This window comes from Sylvia atricapilla, chromosome 17 (genome assembly GCF_009819655.1).
Source record: "Sylvia atricapilla isolate bSylAtr1 chromosome 17, bSylAtr1.pri, whole genome shotgun sequence".
NCBI lineage: Eukaryota > Metazoa > Chordata > Aves > Passeriformes > Sylviidae > Sylvia > Sylvia atricapilla.
The window spans coordinates 6925861-6944179 of NC_089156.1; the positions used below are offsets into that span (position 1 = coordinate 6925861).

At 41.9% G+C, this 18319-nt stretch overlaps 2 protein-coding genes and 1 non-coding gene across 3 annotated transcripts; 2 read left to right on the plus strand and 1 right to left on the minus strand.

The window, feature by feature from the left end:
• Positions 1–527: 527 nt before the first annotated feature.
• TRMT2A (tRNA methyltransferase 2 homolog A) lies at positions 528–7403 on the minus strand. The gene is made up of 11 exons (XM_066331444.1): positions 6524–7403; positions 5714–5822; positions 5054–5235; positions 4089–4203; positions 3727–3842; positions 3090–3201; positions 2500–2622; positions 2132–2207; positions 1528–1644; positions 1214–1310; positions 528–886 (listed from the first exon to the last, which is right to left on the minus strand). The coding sequence occupies exons 1-11, from the start codon at positions 7102–7104 to the stop codon at positions 616–618; spliced, it is 1899 nt and encodes a 632-aa protein (XP_066187541.1). The 5' UTR covers positions 7105–7403; the 3' UTR covers positions 528–615.
• A 187-nt stretch (positions 7404–7590) lies between these two features.
• Positions 7591–17271, plus strand: RANBP1 (RAN binding protein 1). The gene is made up of 6 exons (XM_066331445.1): positions 7591–7695; positions 9446–9582; positions 10603–10760; positions 12465–12593; positions 14470–14535; positions 15427–17271. Exons 1-6 carry the CDS (start codon positions 7681–7683, stop codon positions 15549–15551), a joined length of 630 nt encoding a protein of 209 aa, XP_066187542.1. The 5' UTR covers positions 7591–7680; the 3' UTR covers positions 15552–17271.
• LOC136369149 (small nucleolar RNA SNORA77) lies at positions 14615–14746 on the plus strand. Its single transcript, XR_010744964.1, has one exon. It is a non-coding gene; the product is annotated as a small nucleolar RNA SNORA77 (small nucleolar RNA).
• Positions 17272–18319: the final 1048 nt, after the last annotated feature.

Genomic DNA, 18319 nt, shown 5'->3' on the forward strand with positions numbered 1-18319 from the left:
CTTACAGCCTTTATTGGCCTGTCAGTGGTGCTACAGTCTGAGAGTAAGACTGACTTCAACTCTGGAAAGTGTAGCATTTTTATTAAACTGAGTTTTACTTCCTAATGAAGATTTAGCAAGTAAATGACTTTATGGAAGTGTTAATCTTTACTTGCTTACTGAAAAAGCGTGGCACAGTTTTGATAGGGGGGCAGAGCATGATCAAGTACTGAGAGGTATGTGGCAGGTCTCTGTAGCACGGTGACCTGCTCTGGGAATTCATCATCTCTCTCTCTCTCTATATATATATGTATGTATGTATGTAGGCAGGAAGAGAAAAGCAGCATGTGGCCTAATTGTACATAATATCCTGTCCCTGGAAGTGTTCAATACCAGGCTGGATGGGGCTCTGAGCAACCTGGTCAAGTGGAAGGTGTAGTTATGAGATGATCATGAAGGTCCTTTCCAACACAAACCCTTCTGGGAATCTATGATAATGAAATTCAATTCAAATAAGGATGATGAAATAAGTTGGAAGCCTTACAGTCACTCTGTTGTAGAGATTTATTACCTGGATGTTACGGAAGTGATGTTGCTGACACAGTTAAAAAGCAAAAGCAGTTTGTGCCAAGTCTCTCAGGAGTTAGGTGACCCTTCTCTTGGCCTGCAGTCCCCATGGCTCCCCTCAGTGGCAGGGCTGATGCCATCCTCGCCCTCGGTGCCACCGGCCGCTGCTGTGCCCTCGCTGGCAGCCGGTGCTGCTGCAGAGCTGCTGTTGGTGTACTGCACCCGCTCGAAGAAGATCAGTAACTCACAGTGCCTGGTCTGGGGGAACAGATCCACAGCCATGGCTCTCACTGGCCGGAACGAGGATCCTTTCACCCTGTTGGAGGGAGCCCGGCACAGGCTGGATGGGGAAAGGAAAGAAGGGCAGGAAGAAATGGATTAGTATTTTAGTATGCTGCTCCTTACTGCTGCTCTTCTCAGAGAGGTTCTCCTTCCCCAAGCCTCAATTCCATGATAGGTTTATTCGCTACCCCTAGTATTTCCATTCTGACTAGTGTATTGGGCAACACCATTCCAAGCCAGCTGCCACAGCTCCCAGCTGTTCCTGGTGAAAGGTAAGCCTCAAGGAATGTGGCTTGCAAATAAAAGTCCAGCAATCCCCCTCCTCAATAAACCAGTTTTCTTCTTACCACATTTAGTAAGCCAACTTAATGCAAGAAACACTCACTCCACAAAGTTATTCATTGCAGCTCTGGGATTGCAGGAGACATAGATGAGCTTCTTCAGATGTTCAGCTCTTCTGAGGGCAAGAATTACCTTGGAATCTAGACGATCAAAACCACAACAGCTGTTTACTGGTTCTGTGTGCAGCAAGAGCCTCACAGAAAAATGCCAGGTGCTCTTTAGCATGAACAAAACTGCTGCAGTGTTGCTCCAAGCTGTACCTGAAGCCTCCACTTACTTTACCCTGTGGTGTTTTCTTTGGCTTCCCACCCAACACCCATTAAGAGAAGAAACTTAAAGCCTAACTGGTGAACTTACGCAGCCCTGCTCGTGGTGGATCTACAATTGTGATCACGTTCTGAGGAGCTAAAACATTCATTAGGGAAGGAACAATATCTTCTGCCTTCCCACAATAAAATTCAATATTACTCAGTTCTGTAACAAAAAGAAAATACGTTATCTGAGTACTTGTCTAGTCAAAGCAGCTTTTAGTTCTTCACCTTTGATATTAAATTTTGATGCCCCAGAAACTCCAAACTGTTCAGTCTATCCTAGAATCACTGTTAACTGCAGATCATTTAAACAACAGTAATTGGAGCACCTTCCATTACCTGCACTAAAGCAAAAGCTCACAAACACCAGCTATGTTAAAGTTTTCTTCAGGAGGGCAGCTGTGGTTTTATCTCATTTTTACACTGAAAGAAATGTTTTACTTTTAGAATTAAAAAAAAAAAGCTGTTCAACTGGAAAATTGATCTCATAGGTGAACAAGGTATTTGTTTTCAAGAGCGATTAAGTGTTTAAATGGGACAAGATCACTATCAACAACATGTAATTCCAGGCTGCTTAGATAAGGCAAAGAACAACTGGCTGTGCAACACTCCTTACCAAACAAAGGCCTCAGCGTTTCAGCTTAACTCACCATTAATCTGGGCATTTGCTTTGGCATCCTGCACAGCTTCTTGGCAGAGCTCAATTCCAATTACCTTCTTCACTCTCTGTAGAATCAAAGGAAAAAAAGATCCCTCTGTGGTCTGTATATGTGAATGTAACCATTTCTCATAGCATCAGCAATTAACAGGGACTGACTCCTACCTGGGCTGCTCAACACAAGGGTGAGCTTTCATAATGATGTGGTGAAGCAGCTGCAGGCAGCTCAATTACAAGTTAATTCAAAAAATTAAGATATAATCTGTTGCATTTTACAAACATTAGGTATTTTCTTCCCTTGTAGCCAGAGGTAAAAATAGGTTAAAAAGTAGCTGCTATCCAGGAAGAGAAATTGCCAACCTTTGCTAAAGAAATCCCAATGGTTCCAGTCCCACAGCAGATGTCCAGCACAGTGCTCTCCTGGCTCAGCTGTGCCCACTCCCCGATGGCAGAGTACAGCACTTCTGCAGCTTGTGTGTTCACCTGGGAAATTAAGTTTCCAATAGATCTACTTCTTCGTAAACAGTAAATATGTTTTAATGAGTCTTAGTAAAGCATGTTTTCTTGTTTCTAAAAAAACCAAATCATTATGTTAAAAACACATTCTCAAGTGTTGGAAGGGCAGAAATAAGTGTTGGAAAAGCAAACAAAAACTATTAACCCAAGACTCCTGAACTGTATTATTGCGTGTTGGGTGTTACAAAAAGCTGCCATGACAGAGGAGGAAAATGATAATGAACTAGTAAACAGAAAACATCTTCAATGTGCCAATCAAGCTTACTGTCATTCACTGCTTTTACAGCCAAACATAACACTTACTGCTATTTAATCACGCCTAATATATAAAAGGTTAAATTTCTATGTATGTAACATCTTGTTCCACAGCATTAGCCAAGCTCAAGAGCGTTCATGCAGATCCAGTTAAGTGAGCAGCTTCACATCATCCTTACCTGAAAAAATGCATGAGGAGAAATTCTAAATTTTAGGCCGAGGAGTTCTTCATATATGTACTTATCACCAGCCACATGCTCCAAAGGCAAATCTTCTAGATTGGGAGATTTCCTAGGGGTAGGGGAGGAATGGGGAGACAAAACAGAGAAGGGGAAACAAAACCAAAAAAGAGAAGACAAACATGTTTGTTACAATCTTTACCAAAGCTGTAATCATCCAACAAACTGTAGTGCTACATCCTAAGCAGTAATATTTATCGTCTCCTCTTGGAGACTCTCCTTGGCCATTAATCTCTCACAGTGTGCAAGGACCATCTCTAGATGAAGATGGTGTGAGCCTTGTCTCTATGGAGGATGGGGAGATTGAAAAATTCACATAAATATGGAAGAAAGGGAGAAGTTACTTGATGATAACAAACATTCATCTACTGCAGTAAACATTTCTATAGCTTGACAGTCAGCAGTGGCCAGTGGGTTCATCCAATGAAAGTCTTGCTGCCTTTATCCACAGAATGGGAAATTTCAGGAGTCTCTTGTGGAAAAAGGTGGGTAACTTTAACAAATTAGTAACAACTGCTGCTACGCAAATACCAAAAATCCAGCCACCACCAAAATCCCCCAAAGCAAACTCCCTCACCTCTGTCCTTCCTCCACAAAGTACAGGGAAGTAACACCACTGCTCTTTCCCATCCCTTCCGTGAAGTACTTTGCCAGAGAGGTTTTCAGGTCAGCTAGCTCTTCTTTACTCAGTTTCTAAAGTTTTCATGTGAAAGAAGGGAGAGTAATCATTTCAGCGACTTCAAGATATGATTTAGCGCATGCTTTACATAAGAACGTTACTTGTCCATTACCATCTATCACATCAGTCTAAACAGAATTAGAGCAGGGAAACAAGGTAAACCACACCAAGCAATTCTTCCATTTCTCTTTTGCACAAGGTCAAGGGTAAGCAGCTGCAGAGCTGTGAGCTGGGCTGCCCGTGCCCGGGCAGGGAGGTACCTGGGGGTGGAAGTAGGCGATGGCCATGAGGTGGCCGCTGCGGCTGGTGCGCACCGTGAGCTGCTTCCAGTGCCCCTCGTACGTCTCGGGGCTGTACACACAGTAGGGAGTTGACCTGCAATTTGCACAAGGTTGGTTACTTACGCTGACAATTCTTTCCTTGTGTGACATTAAACAGAGTGAATCAAAAGGTCACTGTGAGAAGTGACGGGCAAAAATGCTGGCTACAAAAAGAGGGTACATTGATTTGTCAAAAACAGAATGGCTTCCAGCTAAGAAAGACTGATGGATAGTATCTCCTAAAGCAAAATAATCTGTCCCTCCTCCTCACAATCCTCTTACCCATTTTAACCCATGCAAAATTAGGGAGGCAAGAGGCAGCTTCTCACTGCATTCAGAGAATGACACAACTTTTTATAATGCTTTTGTTAGCTTCTCTGCTTCACACCAAGTTCAAATCTTCCATCTTCATGATTCTTGAGGCTTCCATTTTTGTGGATTTAACTGCTTTTTAAAGAATGCATCCCTTTTTCTAAAAAAGTACTCTTGCTTGAATGGGCACCTTTTGGTTTATTCCTTTCTGTAGGATGATTCTTCTCCTCATCCAAGGAAGCAATGGACCTTGGTTAAGTAATTCCTCCTTTCAGAAGGGTTTTTCTGAGTGCTTCTTTGCAGTTACTGGAAGAAGCTCCTGAGTAACACACACTTTTTACTGCAGACGTACACATCCCATTGCTTGCAAAGCAGCTGTGTTCAGCTGGTACCTGCCCCCATCTCTGGGCAGCTCAGCAGGAGCAAGGGAAAAACTCCCCATGATGCAGGCACAAGGTGGAAACAGAACCACTGAAATTTGAGACGGGTGTATCTTAGATCTTACAGCTCAGAACAAACACTAGTTCAATTTATAAATATTTTTGATTAAGATATCAAAACCTTTATGGATAACTCACTTTACTTATGCTCACCTTATGTAGTCTTGGAAAGCTTTTACTACTTTTTTGGCAATAGCAGGAATGTGAATAGTATCAAATGGCTCCACTACAGCACATGTACCACCCTTATATTTGCCAAGACGACAACCCACAGTTTTGTCTTCTTGATTTACACCAATCCCAATCAAGAACTCACATTTGTTGCGATATTCAGTCTAGATTTAAAATAAAGTTATGTAAGATATTTACACAGTATTTATTTGTACATGCCAAGTTTCTCCTGAAACAAATCCCATGTGGTTAAATGCATTTTAAAATGGACATTTAGCTCATATAGAAGATATTCATGGATTTTAATGTGTGGGAACTAACAGTAATAATGAAAAGGTATTAGTAAATCTTGTTTTTTAAAAAGCATAATATTGCCTCTGTTGAGGAATGTATTAGCTTACAACACAGGCTTGCAAGGACAGTGTATCCATTTTAAAGTTATAATAGCCAGTTATCAATTTCTCTGCTTCCTGTCAGTATTTCCACACAGTATTTACATGAAAGGCAACAACATCTAAACCCCATCATTTATTACAAGATGAAGTTGAATACTAATTTTGTCCACTGTCTCTCAAGACCAATTAATGAACATAACCCTCAGCTCATTAACCCTGTTCCACACTTTACCTGAGATTACATTACCTGTAAGGGTGATGCTTTCACTCCCTCCACTGGGCAACATAATTTATTAAACTTCTGCTTCTGTAGGAACAGCCAGGGTAATAAAGCTCTGTTGTTATTTCCTATTTCCCTGCCCAAATCAGAAAGGAAAAGTGTAAAGCACACATTTAGAAAAACTGAGGTCAAGAGTTGCACAAGACATCTTTTTTGTACAGGGCACAAAAAAAAAGGACCAGATTATCACATGGAAAACTGTTTCTTCAGGAATTTTTTACCAGGCAAACCCTCTCCAACTCTGTAAGAGCTGTAACCTGAAAAACTAAGGGTTAAATGTAGTTATAATGGTTATGTACTGGATTTATCAATGTACCCATGCATGGTAATTAATGCCAGTTTTATCCAAGGCAAGAGACAGAAGTGATGCTTTGATCTCCAAAGACCAGGCATAAAATTTTGAAGGGATTTTAAAAGAGAAAATGCTAGTAGTAATTTGCCAGCTCTACAGATTGAGTCTCTGTTACACCATGTGACAAGGCCTTTTTTTTACGGGCAGAAACATTCTTCTGCTTATAGATCAACAGACTTTAACGCCAATTTCCCTTCATTAAGCAATCTTTTGAAGCTGACTAAGAACATCGAAAGCAAGTTTTGTCAGATGGAACAGCTTTTAGGCTGTAGCATCTCAGATCGTCTTGTAATTACTCTGACAGGAGATCCGAGTTTTGACCTACCTCTAACTCACTTCAGTTTAGAGGTATCAATGGGTGTCAATTAGCTATATCCCATCACAAGGCCAAGTCTTGTACACATTACATTACAAACAGGAATTACTTTGTCAGCTTCTGCAGCACTTGCTCGCACTCCTGCTTCTTCTGGGCCAGCTGCTCCTCGTAGGGCAGGTTCCACAGCGGGGTCACCACGTCGGCGATCCGCTTGCTCAGGGGCTCCTCTCCGCAGGGAGCGGGGCGCTTCGCCTCTCCCTGCTCCGAATCCTCCTCCTGCTTCCTCTTCTTGGCGATGGGGTCGGCTTTGGGCTTGGCCAGGCGCACGCTGAGGTGGCGGCTCTTCCAGAGCGCGCCGTGCAGCACCCGCATGGCCTTGTCCCGCTCCTCCTCGCTCTTGAACGTCACGAAGGCGAACGTCTGCTTCCCGAAGAGTTTTATCTTGTGAGGATTGAGCCCGTACTTGGCAAGGAACTTTTTCACATCGTTAAACCCAATGTACTTGGGCAGGTTCTGTATCTCTACTTTATAGATCTCGGAGGTGAACAAATCTCCCTTAATGTATCTGTAGACGTCGGGGCTCTCCGCGGACTCCTCCCCGGCCTGGCGGTCCGGCTCGGCCCCATCTCCAGGCGCCGCCAGAGGAGCCGTGTCGCGCTCGGGGTCGCAGCGATCGCCTCCCTCCGCCATGGCCCCGCCAGCCCCTCGGCCACCCCGCGCACCTCCCGGGGCGGGGCCGCGGCCTCACGGGCGGGCCGCTGCGAGCAGAATGACGGCAGAGGAATAACCTGATTGTTCTTTAAGCGCTGCCCCTCAGCGCTGCCCCTCGTCGCGCCCGAGAGCGCCAGCGGCCCTTAAACACACAAAAACCAGCAGCTCACACATCACCGCTTCCCTCACGTGCGCGCCATCTTGGGCCGGGACGCGGGCGGCCGCCGCCATGGCGCGGGGGGTGATGGGAAAAGCGCCTGGGACACGGGACAACAAAACCCTTTCTCGGGGGCGGGAGGGGCCGCGCCGGCGGGCGGTGCCGGGTCCGGTGGCAGGGCCGGTACCGGGGCGGGTTCCGGGGACCCATGGGGGGGACCGGTGTGACGGGGCCGCGGCGGGCGGCGCTGTGCCCGTGCCGGGGGCGGGGCGCGGGGCCGGGGGCAGCGGGCGCCTCCCATCGGGCCTTGCGGCGGCGCGGCGCGGGCTGCGGGAATGAGGTAAAGGCGGGCGGGGCGCGCGGCAGGAAGCGGCGAGCGGAGCGCGGCGACCGGGCCCATGGCGGACACGGCGGTGAGGGGCGGCCGCGGGCCGGGAACGGGCCGGGAGCGGCGGGGCGGAGAGGGCGGCACCGGGGGCCGGGGCGGGGGGGTAACGGAAACAGGTGGGGCGCGGGCGGGGGGAGCCGAGGTCGGGCAGGGCCCGGCGGGGAGGAGGACGGCTGCTGGGCCTTGCTGGGGGCCGGAGCGGCCGCGCCCGCGGGGCCGGGGCTTTGCGGCCGCTCCGGGCACGTGTGGCCGCTCGGCCCGGGCCCTCCGCCCGCCTGAGCCCTTCCCCGGCGTGAGGGAGCCCCAGCCACCCGGGATCTTTCGGGGAATTCTTCTCCCCGTTTCCCTCCTTTCTTCTCCTGTTCCCGCCCCTCCCCCGGCCCGGCCGGACCCCTCGTGCCGCAGCAGTTGCCCACGTGCTCTGTGTCGCGGCGGGCCGGGATCGTATCGTGATAACGGGGTCCGCCTTCCCGCATCTGGCTGCTGGGAACCGGCTGTTTCTCGTGGTCTGTGTCATGAATTGCTCAGGCGCAGAACGGATGATTAATTGCCACGCGGGATGTGCTACTTACACACATGGATACAGTGTATAAAAGTTTGGCTAACGTTTCTTTTCCTGTTTTTTGGAAACAGATGTGAAGTAACGCCATTCTGGCTTTTTTTTCCCCGTGCTGGAACACTGGGGATATAAAACTGGAGATAGCTTGTGTGACGTTATCGATAACTAGATTTTATTTTGCACCATTTTTATCTAATTTTGTCTTGCCCCGTCTTTTCTTTTGTTTGCTATTTGGTAAAAATAGGCTGCTTTATTTCTGTTGCTTTATGCACGCATGGTGTATACGTGCTCTGTAAAGGCCATTGTGAATAGAGCCTATAAGAGTGGACTCTTCCATTTGTAAAGTAAAAATATTATTTAAATGTCTTTGTGTTTTTCCTTTCTGTTACTCAAGCAGCAACAAAAAAAAAAAAAAAAAAAACAAAACCCAAACCCAAATCAGTTCCCTTGACCTGAGATAGCTGTTCTGTGGCTTTGGGAAACTTGCATATGAATCTGCCTCCTAGACTTGTGTGCTGAGTGCTTCTTAGTAGTCCATATGTATGAAGTACTAGAGATGTTTATCATTTACCTACTAGTCACATAGTAAAAACCATTCTTATGCTTAATGAATGCTCTGACAGATTCCTAAATAACTTAAATAGAAAGAATTATTTTGGGCATTTACCTGTAACCTAAAGTTCCTTGAGGGGAATAAGCAAGAAGCCTAAATTATTTAATGGATATTACAGCTGTGCCTCTAAATATCTTTGACTGTATTGAATGTGGGTGATTCTAATACATAAGTCAGAATGATGAACTCAGGATGCAATGTGTCCCTTAAGCTGGGTTAGGTGGTTGTTGTGTGGGTTTATTTCTAATTTCCCCATTAACAATGGGTCATTAGGTACTAAGAAATAGTAGGGGTTTACTAGCCTAAAACACAACGTTGAAGAAATTATTTTTCCATAACCAAGAGCTATTACTCCAAGGCCAAGCCTCTCCACAATTCATGAGTAGTAGAATTAAAACACCTAGCACTGCAAACTCTTGTTTCTTAGTGTAACTGTATGTTGACCTGAAAATCGTTTGTTTTCAGGTGTAGTCATATTTCTTTACTGTTATGGGGTATTTCAGTTACTAAGATCTAGTTGCAGAAAAGTCATAAATGTTTTAAAGACAGATGTGCATACCTCAGGGTTTGGCACATAGCAAGTTTGTGTTTTCTTCTCCTCAGGAAGCACATGAGGAGCACGATACTTCTACTGAAAATGCAGATGATTCTATCCATGATCCTCAGTTTGAACCCATAGTTTCCCTTCCAGAGCAAGAAATAAAAACTCTGGAAGAGGATGAGGAAGAACTCTTTAAGATGTGAGTAGAATGTTTCTCACTATTATCTGAATGTTCATTAGGCTTAAACTTGGCAGTGTTTATAAAAAGCTGCATAACTCACAGCGGTCTCTGTAAGAAGGGGTAATCTGACTTGGCTGCACTGTGGTGGCAGAGATTGAGTGGGGAGTTATTGATGCTGGCCCAAGGAAATGAAGTCTGGAACCTTAGAAGGGAGCTGATAGTACAATTCTGGCTTTAGCATTGTTTGCATAAAAAAAGACAATAACTAGGTAATAATTATTGAAATAGTGATCACAGAATGGGAAACAAGTGTCTTGGGAGGGAGGAAATGAGATGTATGTGGTGTTGCTGCCATGCATCCCTGGGTAAAGGGTGATGGACAAGGTACTGAAATAATGAAAGCAACAGCTGCAGTACAGTGTTGGGGCATTTGTGGCAGTTCCTGTCTGTTGTCTCCAGCACAGTTTGTCCTTAGGTTATGCTTACTGTCAAATCAGGATGGCTTGATCTGCCTGAAGAAAAATGTAGTCTAAAGGCTTAAGAAGCGTTTTGAATTTGATCCCTGATGTGATTGCTTTAAATAGGTTCAAAAAATTCTGCTTTTATTTAATCACAGAATGGTATTGCTCATCTAGAAAAGAGGTTTGAGTTCTCCTTGTACAGATTCTGATAATAACTAAAGTGATGGTCAGTTTCTGACAGGTAGTGTGGTGAACTCCAGCTATAGCAAAACCTGTTAATTAGTTACATGAATTTAAAAGGTTGCCTACACCAAATATGTTTATCATCCCCTAAGAGTGTCCAGAACCTGCTGAATTTTAGTACAGTTATTGCATAATTCCTAATATTTTATTATTAGATTTTAATTTATCATATCAGTTTCTGAATGTGTATATTGAAGTAGAACAGGGGATCTTATTAAAGGAATTGTTTTCTTCTTGTGTGTGGCTTTTAAACAGAACTGTGCTGTTTGCACAGGTGTGGAGTTTTATAAATGTTTTAATACTTGCAGACTAATTACATTTTCTGTTCCCCAAGGCGAGCAAAGCTTTTCCGGTTTGCATCTGAGAATGACCTTCCAGAATGGAAAGAACGAGGAACTGGTGATGTGAAACTCCTGAAACACAAGGAGAAGGGAACAATTCGCCTCCTCATGAGGAGGGATAAAACCCTAAAAATCTGTGCAAACCATTACAGTATGTTATACATTGCTATACTTACTCTTGATTTTAAAAAATAAGCTTGTAGGATTTAAGTGTGGTCGTCTCTTACTCTTTATACCAGATTTCAGGCATCAAAAACCATTAGGGGTTATTTTTATTAATGGCAAGAAGCTGGAGGTTTTTTCCTTCACACTCTGATAGTGCTGTAAGACTAACTAAAGTCACTTTAAAATTTAGTTGTGATAAACAGGCATTGTGATTGCTTCCTCTGTGTGTGTGTGTGCTTTATTTTAATGATTAATAGAGTGTAGAATATGTAGGCCTTAATACTGTTTGGAATAAAAATTTAATGTATGCTGGCTTGCTTTTGTAAGAGTGAGAAAAATCATGATGTAATAATTTATTACTTTGAGCTAAATATTTGAGTTTCCAAAGCCAATCCTTAACCATCAGAAAACAGAGAATGAGGTGCCAAGCAAATCTGAGTCTGCCTTTCTCTGCTTGTGCAATAAACTGAAATGAACATGCTATATTGGGCTGACTCATTCAAAAAAGAATCATCTTTGAATTAAAAAAAAAAAAATTAAAGAGCAAGACAGACTTGAAAGTCAGCACAATTTACAACAAGGAGACCAATTTGGTGATACTCAGATTTTTATACAGGAGTCTATAGTGTTCCATGGAGTTAAACTACATTTAGATAAGTTGAAATAAGAAGTAGCTTAATGCAGACCTCAAGAATGCCACCAACCAGCAGGAATAAACCTTTTGCTGAGGGAGATAAATATTGCACATAGCAAAACATGCTATGAGTTGATAAATTTATAGTATTCATGTCAAAATTTGTTTAGTTGGGGTTTTTTTTCCTGGAAAAGCTGCTCTCCATATAGATTTGTTTATTGAATTTATGCTGACTCACAGTCAGACAAAAGAACTGTCTTCATTTTTGCCAAGCATTAAATGGAGCAAAATGTATTTGATCTCTAGATACTAAAAATGCAAGGAAGGGAGTAGAGTCTTCAGATTTCTCCTGAACTAGACAGGGCTCAAGGAGGAAAAAAACCCTGCTTACACTTTGCATGTCTGTAGTGTAAAAAGTCTTAAGGTACTGTGGGAAGTAACATTTCAACTTCTCCAGTCAGTCAGGTGAGGTAATTGTAGTGTCTTGGAGGGACAGGGCCCCATTTACTGAGAGGGAACAAACAGATTGAAAAGACATTGTGTACCCTTTACAGCACTGCAAAATTCTTTATTATCTTGTTGTACAGCTTTAAACTGATGGGGTGAGGTAATTAACCTGATGACTAATTGAAGAAATAGTGCTTTTTAAAATTAATTTTGGTAGTAGTCTTGGTGTGCAGAAGAAGAATGAGTGTTGTTTGTCTGTCTGGATGCCTTTTCCTCCTAAGTCATTTGCCTGTACTTCAGAGTTGTGCTCAGTGACTGCATCTCTTGGTATCACAGTCATCTGTTTTAAGCAAAAACTAGTTCCAACTCTTTTTCCTAACAGTAGTGGATCCAGCATTCTCTCACACAGTACTGGCCTTGCATAATTTTATTTGGCAATGTAAGGAAAAAATATATATGAACACTCCTGTTTTGTATTTATCCCAAAGTAATTCTGTGTCAAGTGCTTTACATATCCATCACAGCCCGTTGTCACTTGAGATTTCTGGAGGCTGGTGTGGAAAACCTTTGCTATTGTGCTCTGTACATCTTTTAATGCTTTCCTTTCAGTCACACCCTTAATGGAGTTGAAGCCTAATGCTGGGAGCGACAGGGCCTGGGTCTGGAACACACATGCTGACTTTGCAGATGAGAGCCCCAAGCCTGAACTTCTGGCAATCCGATTTCTAAACGCAGAGAGTGAGTGGACTGGCACTGAGCTTACACTGACTGTGAACTGTTATGTTACCCTGCTTGTCTAAATGCTGCTCTAAACACTTGTTGGAGATGTGCTGTATCTCACCCCTGTATGGTAGTGTTAGCTAATTAATTTTTTATCTGAGAGAAGTCTCTAATCACTTAACCGTATCTGTTGACAAACAGTGTAGTAATTATGTCTGCAGTAATATTTGTATGGTTTCTGCCCTAGGCACTCTTTTAAACTAAGCCATTTCATCTAAGTCTAATGCCAATTAGAATAAAATTAAAGGCAGTTAAGAGACTTGTATACAGCTTACTTTAATGTAATTCAGGTGCTCAGTTGTAGTTAAATTTAGATTTTTTGCATTAGAAACAAGGAAATCTTGACCTGATATTTCTGGTCTGTCTGCATTAGCAGCATATCTGGGTTGGTTTTTCCTTTTTTTTTAATGAAGTGTGTAGTATCTATCTTCTTTGTTTTGATGAAATGGAACCCTCAGTAAAAAGTGCTAGTCAGACCCATCGTACTAGTTGATGGGTTTTTCTGGAGTGACTACACTGAGTACCAGAAAAGTAACTCTAGTAATGGATCAGCTAGGATTAAATCAAAGAAGTGTTTGGAGGCAGAGGAGGTTTATGTTGTTTTGTTGTTGGTTGGGTTTTTGGTTTTTTTTTAAGAAGCAAAATGAAAATGTGTTGCATTTCTTGCTTTACAATTTGCCACACAGGTTTAGTGTGGTATGCTCCTTTTCTCCTTACATACTAGATGGATCATAAAGTGGTTGTATATTTTAAAACTTGATGGATATGACGATATCAGGAAAGAACTTAGTCTATCTTGCCTTAAGTCTCCAGTGTAATTTTGTTTAGCCAAATAGACCTTTCTGGTCCACCTGCTCAGTGCTTGCTTCATGACCAAGTAGGAAATGAAAGGGTGACTGTTTGCTCATCTCTGAAAAGTCTTCCCCTCTTTCTGCTCAGCTTATTGAATGTCCTGTCTTGAGGGAGTAGTCCTTTCTTCCTGTCTGCCCTTTGCAGTACTGACTAAGCAGATGATACAAGTTTGTCCTTCAGGTGTCTCTCCTGTTTGAGATGCTTGAAAAGGAATCAAAACACTTCCTGCACTAGTTCCAAAGCTCCTTCAGAATTCCTGTGGGGCAACAGTGACCTCCTGTGGTCAGCCAGACCAGCCTGGGATACCAGGCTAGTACCACCTTGGCCTTTCTGGTGTCAGGAAGCTCCTTGCCCAGTCCCTTGTTGCTTGTATTACTTATGAGGAAACATTATTGGAATTTGATCAGCTGCTTTGAATGATTGTTAAATAAAGTGGTGGCTTAGACCAGAACATAATGAAGATTGTGCATTGTTGGCTCTTGCAGTGATGAATAGCCCTCAGGTACAGAGTCTGAATGCTGTACTGGTGAAACAGGCATTATCTTCCTTTGCTGATGCTATGAGCTCCCAGTTATGGTCAAGTTGTGGAAGACTTTTAGGCAAGGATAGCAGTTCAAAGCTAATATTCAGTCTTTTGCATACAGATAGTTGTATTAGCAGTCTCTGACATCATATTCTTATTCCTTTAGGCTACAGACAGCTGTGAGTTGCAATAACTACAAAACAGCTCCTGCTGCTATTACATTTTAAGTATTTTGCAAAATAAGCTGTTTCAGTAAACTTGCTGAAGAAGATTAATTGCTTTTTCACAGAGATGTGATTGAAGAATTTTGCAACTTGTATGATCTAGATTACTTCATAAGTCCCTACAAATTTTGTTTACACAAAGCTTCTCCTGGGGTGTCTTTCTTCAAGATTAGAAGTATTCAGTGTTGTGAGGCAGTAAAAGTAATGAAAAAATATTTTATCTTCACCGAAACAGATGCACAGAAATTCAAGGCAAAATTTGAAGAATGCAGGAATGAAGTAGGCAAGACAGCAAAGAAAGGTAAGACAGTCTCAGTGTACTTGGTGCCACATTTCTGAGCTGTGTGAGTGGTTATAGCACCCTGTAGTGTTGTGTTCCAGCAGACTCACTCTGTGCTGAACTGCAGCCTTCAGTTCAGGTGCTTTTCTGTCTGCAAGAGTAAGAGCTCACAGGAGTGACGATGGCCTTCTTTCCTGTGGAAGGCTGTTACAGTTGCTGTTGGGACATGGCTGCTTTGGAGAGGCTGCCAAGGAAATATTTATGGCTTATAATGAACAAATGAACTGTGAACACTGCAACCAAAGTGCTCTTTCTTCTTTCCAGGTCCCTTTCCCAAATTTCACAAATGTATAATCATGCAAGTATAATACTTAATGTTTTTTATAGTTATTAGTGTGTGAGGTTGTTCACAAGTCTCTAATGGATTACTGCACCTCCCTTTAGAATTGCCTTGGTGAGTATCTCACCATGTTAATAAAACCAACTTTTCTGTCTTTAAATATAGATACCAGTGGTCTGCAGTCAGCATTCTTCAAGATACTTAGATTGGAGTTTTCCAGTCATAAGAATTCCTATGCCCCAATTTCAAACTGGGGAACTTGACTTTGCTTTTTTTTGGTTAGGATGACAAGAAGCTAAGGACTTGTCTGGATACTTTATTGGTAGCAGTACAGCAGGCCAGATGTAGTGACTAACGTATATGAGTGGTGTTTCTTGAATTCTGACATCTGAAGTAATTACTAGAGGAAAAGAAATGGAATGAGTCACTCCAGTGGTCAGTGAAGAATACCTTTATTTTTGTCCAATACCAGCTGTCTCTCCCCACCCCCTTCACCCTCTATTTCTTTACTCTTTCTAACAGCAAAATCCATTACTGCCTGTATGTAATACTTTTCCTAACCAATCTTTTAGCAGGCACAGACAAAAATGATAGTGCTGATAAAGTTGCTGAAAAACTAGAAGAGCTTTCTGTAAAGGAAGAGAGCAGAGAATCTGAGAAGAAAGAGACCAAGGAAAAAACTGAAGAAAAGCAATAAAATCATCCTGGGCCTTGCAGTTTTTCCTTTACATTTTTTTTTTTCCTTTTTTTTTTTGTTGGTTATATTTTTTTTTTAATTTCTACAAGGGACTTTATATGGAACTGAATTTAACATTCACATTGTTTTTTCTAAGCTTTTGCCCTTGGGAAGGTGTCTTCAGAAAAATTCATTCCCTGGTCATGAAAATGTACTGTGCTGACTTTCTTTTCCATAGTGGAAACACTTATTTATAGTCATCCAAAAGAGTGAATAAAACAAACTTGAAAACAGCATCAGGGGACAGAACTGAGTTTTCTGTATACTGTAAAGGCTTATGAATACACTTGTTTAATTGAGCTACATATCATCATTCCTGTGGATTAAGCAGGTTAACAGACTTTGTCAGCAGGGAAGATTAGGATTGCATTTGTGTTTCTTATATGGCTTCTAAACTGTAATCTAACAGACCTTTCACACCTGCTGCTGTGTGTACCTGAGCAGGGAATGTGCCTGTACTTCTTGAAATGCAGCAGTCTTCTGGAATCAGGCAATAAGAGCAATCCTGGCACACTGCTGCTGCTGATCCATCAGATGGTGAAAATAAAGGTGGGGGATGAAATTTATTATGTTAGATTTGAGAAGCATTTTCCTCTCACAAAGCAAAATCTGTGCTTCCTCCCCGCCCCAAATTTGTTCATAGTACAAATGCTTGATTCTAGCAGAAAGCTCCTCCTGTTGTCCCAGATCTTCCATGGTGCTGCTTGCTGACCAAAGGCAGGAGCAGCCTGTTCTGCTGAGGTGTGTGCAAAGGAATCCGAGCTGATTGAGTACCTTCCTGTGAGATTTCCCTTGCCTTTTTAACCCCAGGGCTTTGGAGCTCATGTTTTACAAACTGGAGGAGTTTTGAACTTCTCAGATGTTGGGTAGGGAGGCTGTCCCTCCTGGAGAGCAGCAGGCTGGAATTCACTTTGGAACAGTTAATTATGGTGCACATGCCTGAGGGACACCCTCCCTGCCAGAATGGGCAAACTGGTAAAATCTCTTCCCTGCAAGTGTTTTTTGCTTATCCAATTTCAAATTAGTGCTAGAGAGTAAGAAAATAAACTATAGTAAGCAATAAAATCAACACAATTAAGTCTGATAGATGAATTGAATTTTGTTATTAACCACTAATACAAAGATTGTATTAGGATAGAGGTGAAATTTTATAATAGTTTCCAAAATAATTATGAAAACTGGACAAAACTTGGTAAACTGTAAGACTGAATGATGTTAACACAGGATAGCAAGACCTTTTTGTCTTCATAAAGAGGCTTTTAACTCAATCAGGTTCTGCAGTCTACGTGAGGAAGAAATATTTTTTAAAAATAAATCATGTCTTCTTAGCACTGCCTTTTGAGGCTACAGTGAACGAGTCTTAAATCTGGAACTGTACTTAAGGTACTCACTTCATTCAAACAAAATAATTCCTTTGGTGTTTTGCACATTCCTCTTCAACTACAGCAGATATCAAAAGTCTGTTAATTAACAAAGATGGTTGAAAGGCAAAATAAAATGCTCTTTAGTGTTTCTGGTTTGGAAATAACAAAACAAAGCTATTTTGAAGTATTTAACATTTGAATGTAAAAGCCAAATCTTTATCCATGAATCACTGTAAATGATCTGATAATGTCAAGCTGTGTCTAAATTGATAGAAATGACTTAAAAATTTCAAAATAAACTTAAGTTTTCATTTAAAGGATTTGCTTTTTATTTTGAGAACTCTTACTTGGGAATGCCTTTTTAGTCTGCAGGGGCAAAGCGATGAAGGCAGCAAAATGGGTGAGTTGCATTTCACTGTCAAACAGTGTACAGAAGGGGAGGACAGCATCTGAGTGACTTAATTTGTCTTAATATTAGTTATTGATGACTCTTGCTTAATGTTATTACCCTCTCTTCTTCCCCTCTTACTTCAGCATGCTTAAATGACTTCAAGACATTGCCACTCCTGTTTAGGTTAACTGATCTGTGTTGACAGTTCATGGATTGCAACCATCCTTGCAAGTCTGCAGTCTCAAGAGCAAAGTTAAGAGAGACTACTCAGTAAAATAATTTCTCTGGGTAACATTTGGCTGAAGGATATTTTAGTCCTTCTAAACTAAAGGATGGTCATTCAGTGTACTGGTCCCTTTAGCTGTTCTGCACATTAAAAATCAGTAAGTATTTTTAAAATTTATCGCAGTGATACAAGGCTTATTTTTTGTGCAAGTCATTATAATCATTTAACTTGCCTATAGGTAAATGGACTGCCAAGTGAAGATTTTTAAAAAGTTCTAGTCCATTCTTTAATGAAGAAGAAAAATACAACAGGGTTAATAAAGCATTGTTGGGTGCTAAAGTCTGCAATTCTACAAATTTCCTGCTTGCTTCAGGTTTAGGAAGACACTATAAAGCCAGGCTAAGTGATCCAGCCTTTGGTGGTCCAAATGATTTGGTGTGTATGTGCTGAAGGTCTGAATGTCTGAGGACTCCTGAGTGAGGAATTCAACTTAAAAATGGTTAAATTTTGACAAGCATCAAAATAGTATTTTCTTAACAGCTAGTTCATGTCTTAAAGAAGTCTGCTTATAATAGGAATTAATTCAAATTAGTTCTCTCTGGATTCCATGTTAATTATTTTGAAGACTACACTAATCTCCTGGGGGATTTTTCTTCAGGAGTAAGTATGTATTAGTAACACTAAATGTCTCATTCACAAACTGCAAACTCTCCCAATTTGTTGTGTTTTAACACTAAATGTCAATTTT

What these genes read in the sequence shown, in the direction of transcription:
- RANBP1 (XM_066331445.1), top strand. An exon ending in GAGGAAGAACTCTTTAAGAT is followed by an intron (nt 9,583 to 10,602) that starts GTGAGTAGAATG and finishes CTGTTCCCCAAG; the next exon opens with GCGAGCAAAGCTTTTCCGGT. An exon ending in CCGATTTCTAAACGCAGAGA is followed by an intron (nt 12,594 to 14,469) that starts GTGAGTGGACTG and finishes TCACCGAAACAG; the next exon opens with ATGCACAGAAATTCAAGGCA.
- TRMT2A (XM_066331444.1), bottom strand. Translation starts at nt 7,104, where the DNA reads ATGGCGGAGGGAGGCGATCGCTGCGACCCCGAGCGCGACACGGCTCCT. An exon ending in GTGCTGCAGAAGCTGACAAA is followed by an intron (nt 5,823 to 6,523) that starts GTAATTCCTGTT and finishes TGATTTGGGCAG; the next exon opens with GGAAATAGGAAATAACAACA. An exon ending in CTCCTCATGCATTTTTTCAG is followed by an intron (nt 2,623 to 3,089) that starts GTAAGGATGATG and finishes TTAATTTCCCAG; the next exon opens with GTGAACACACAAGCTGCAGA.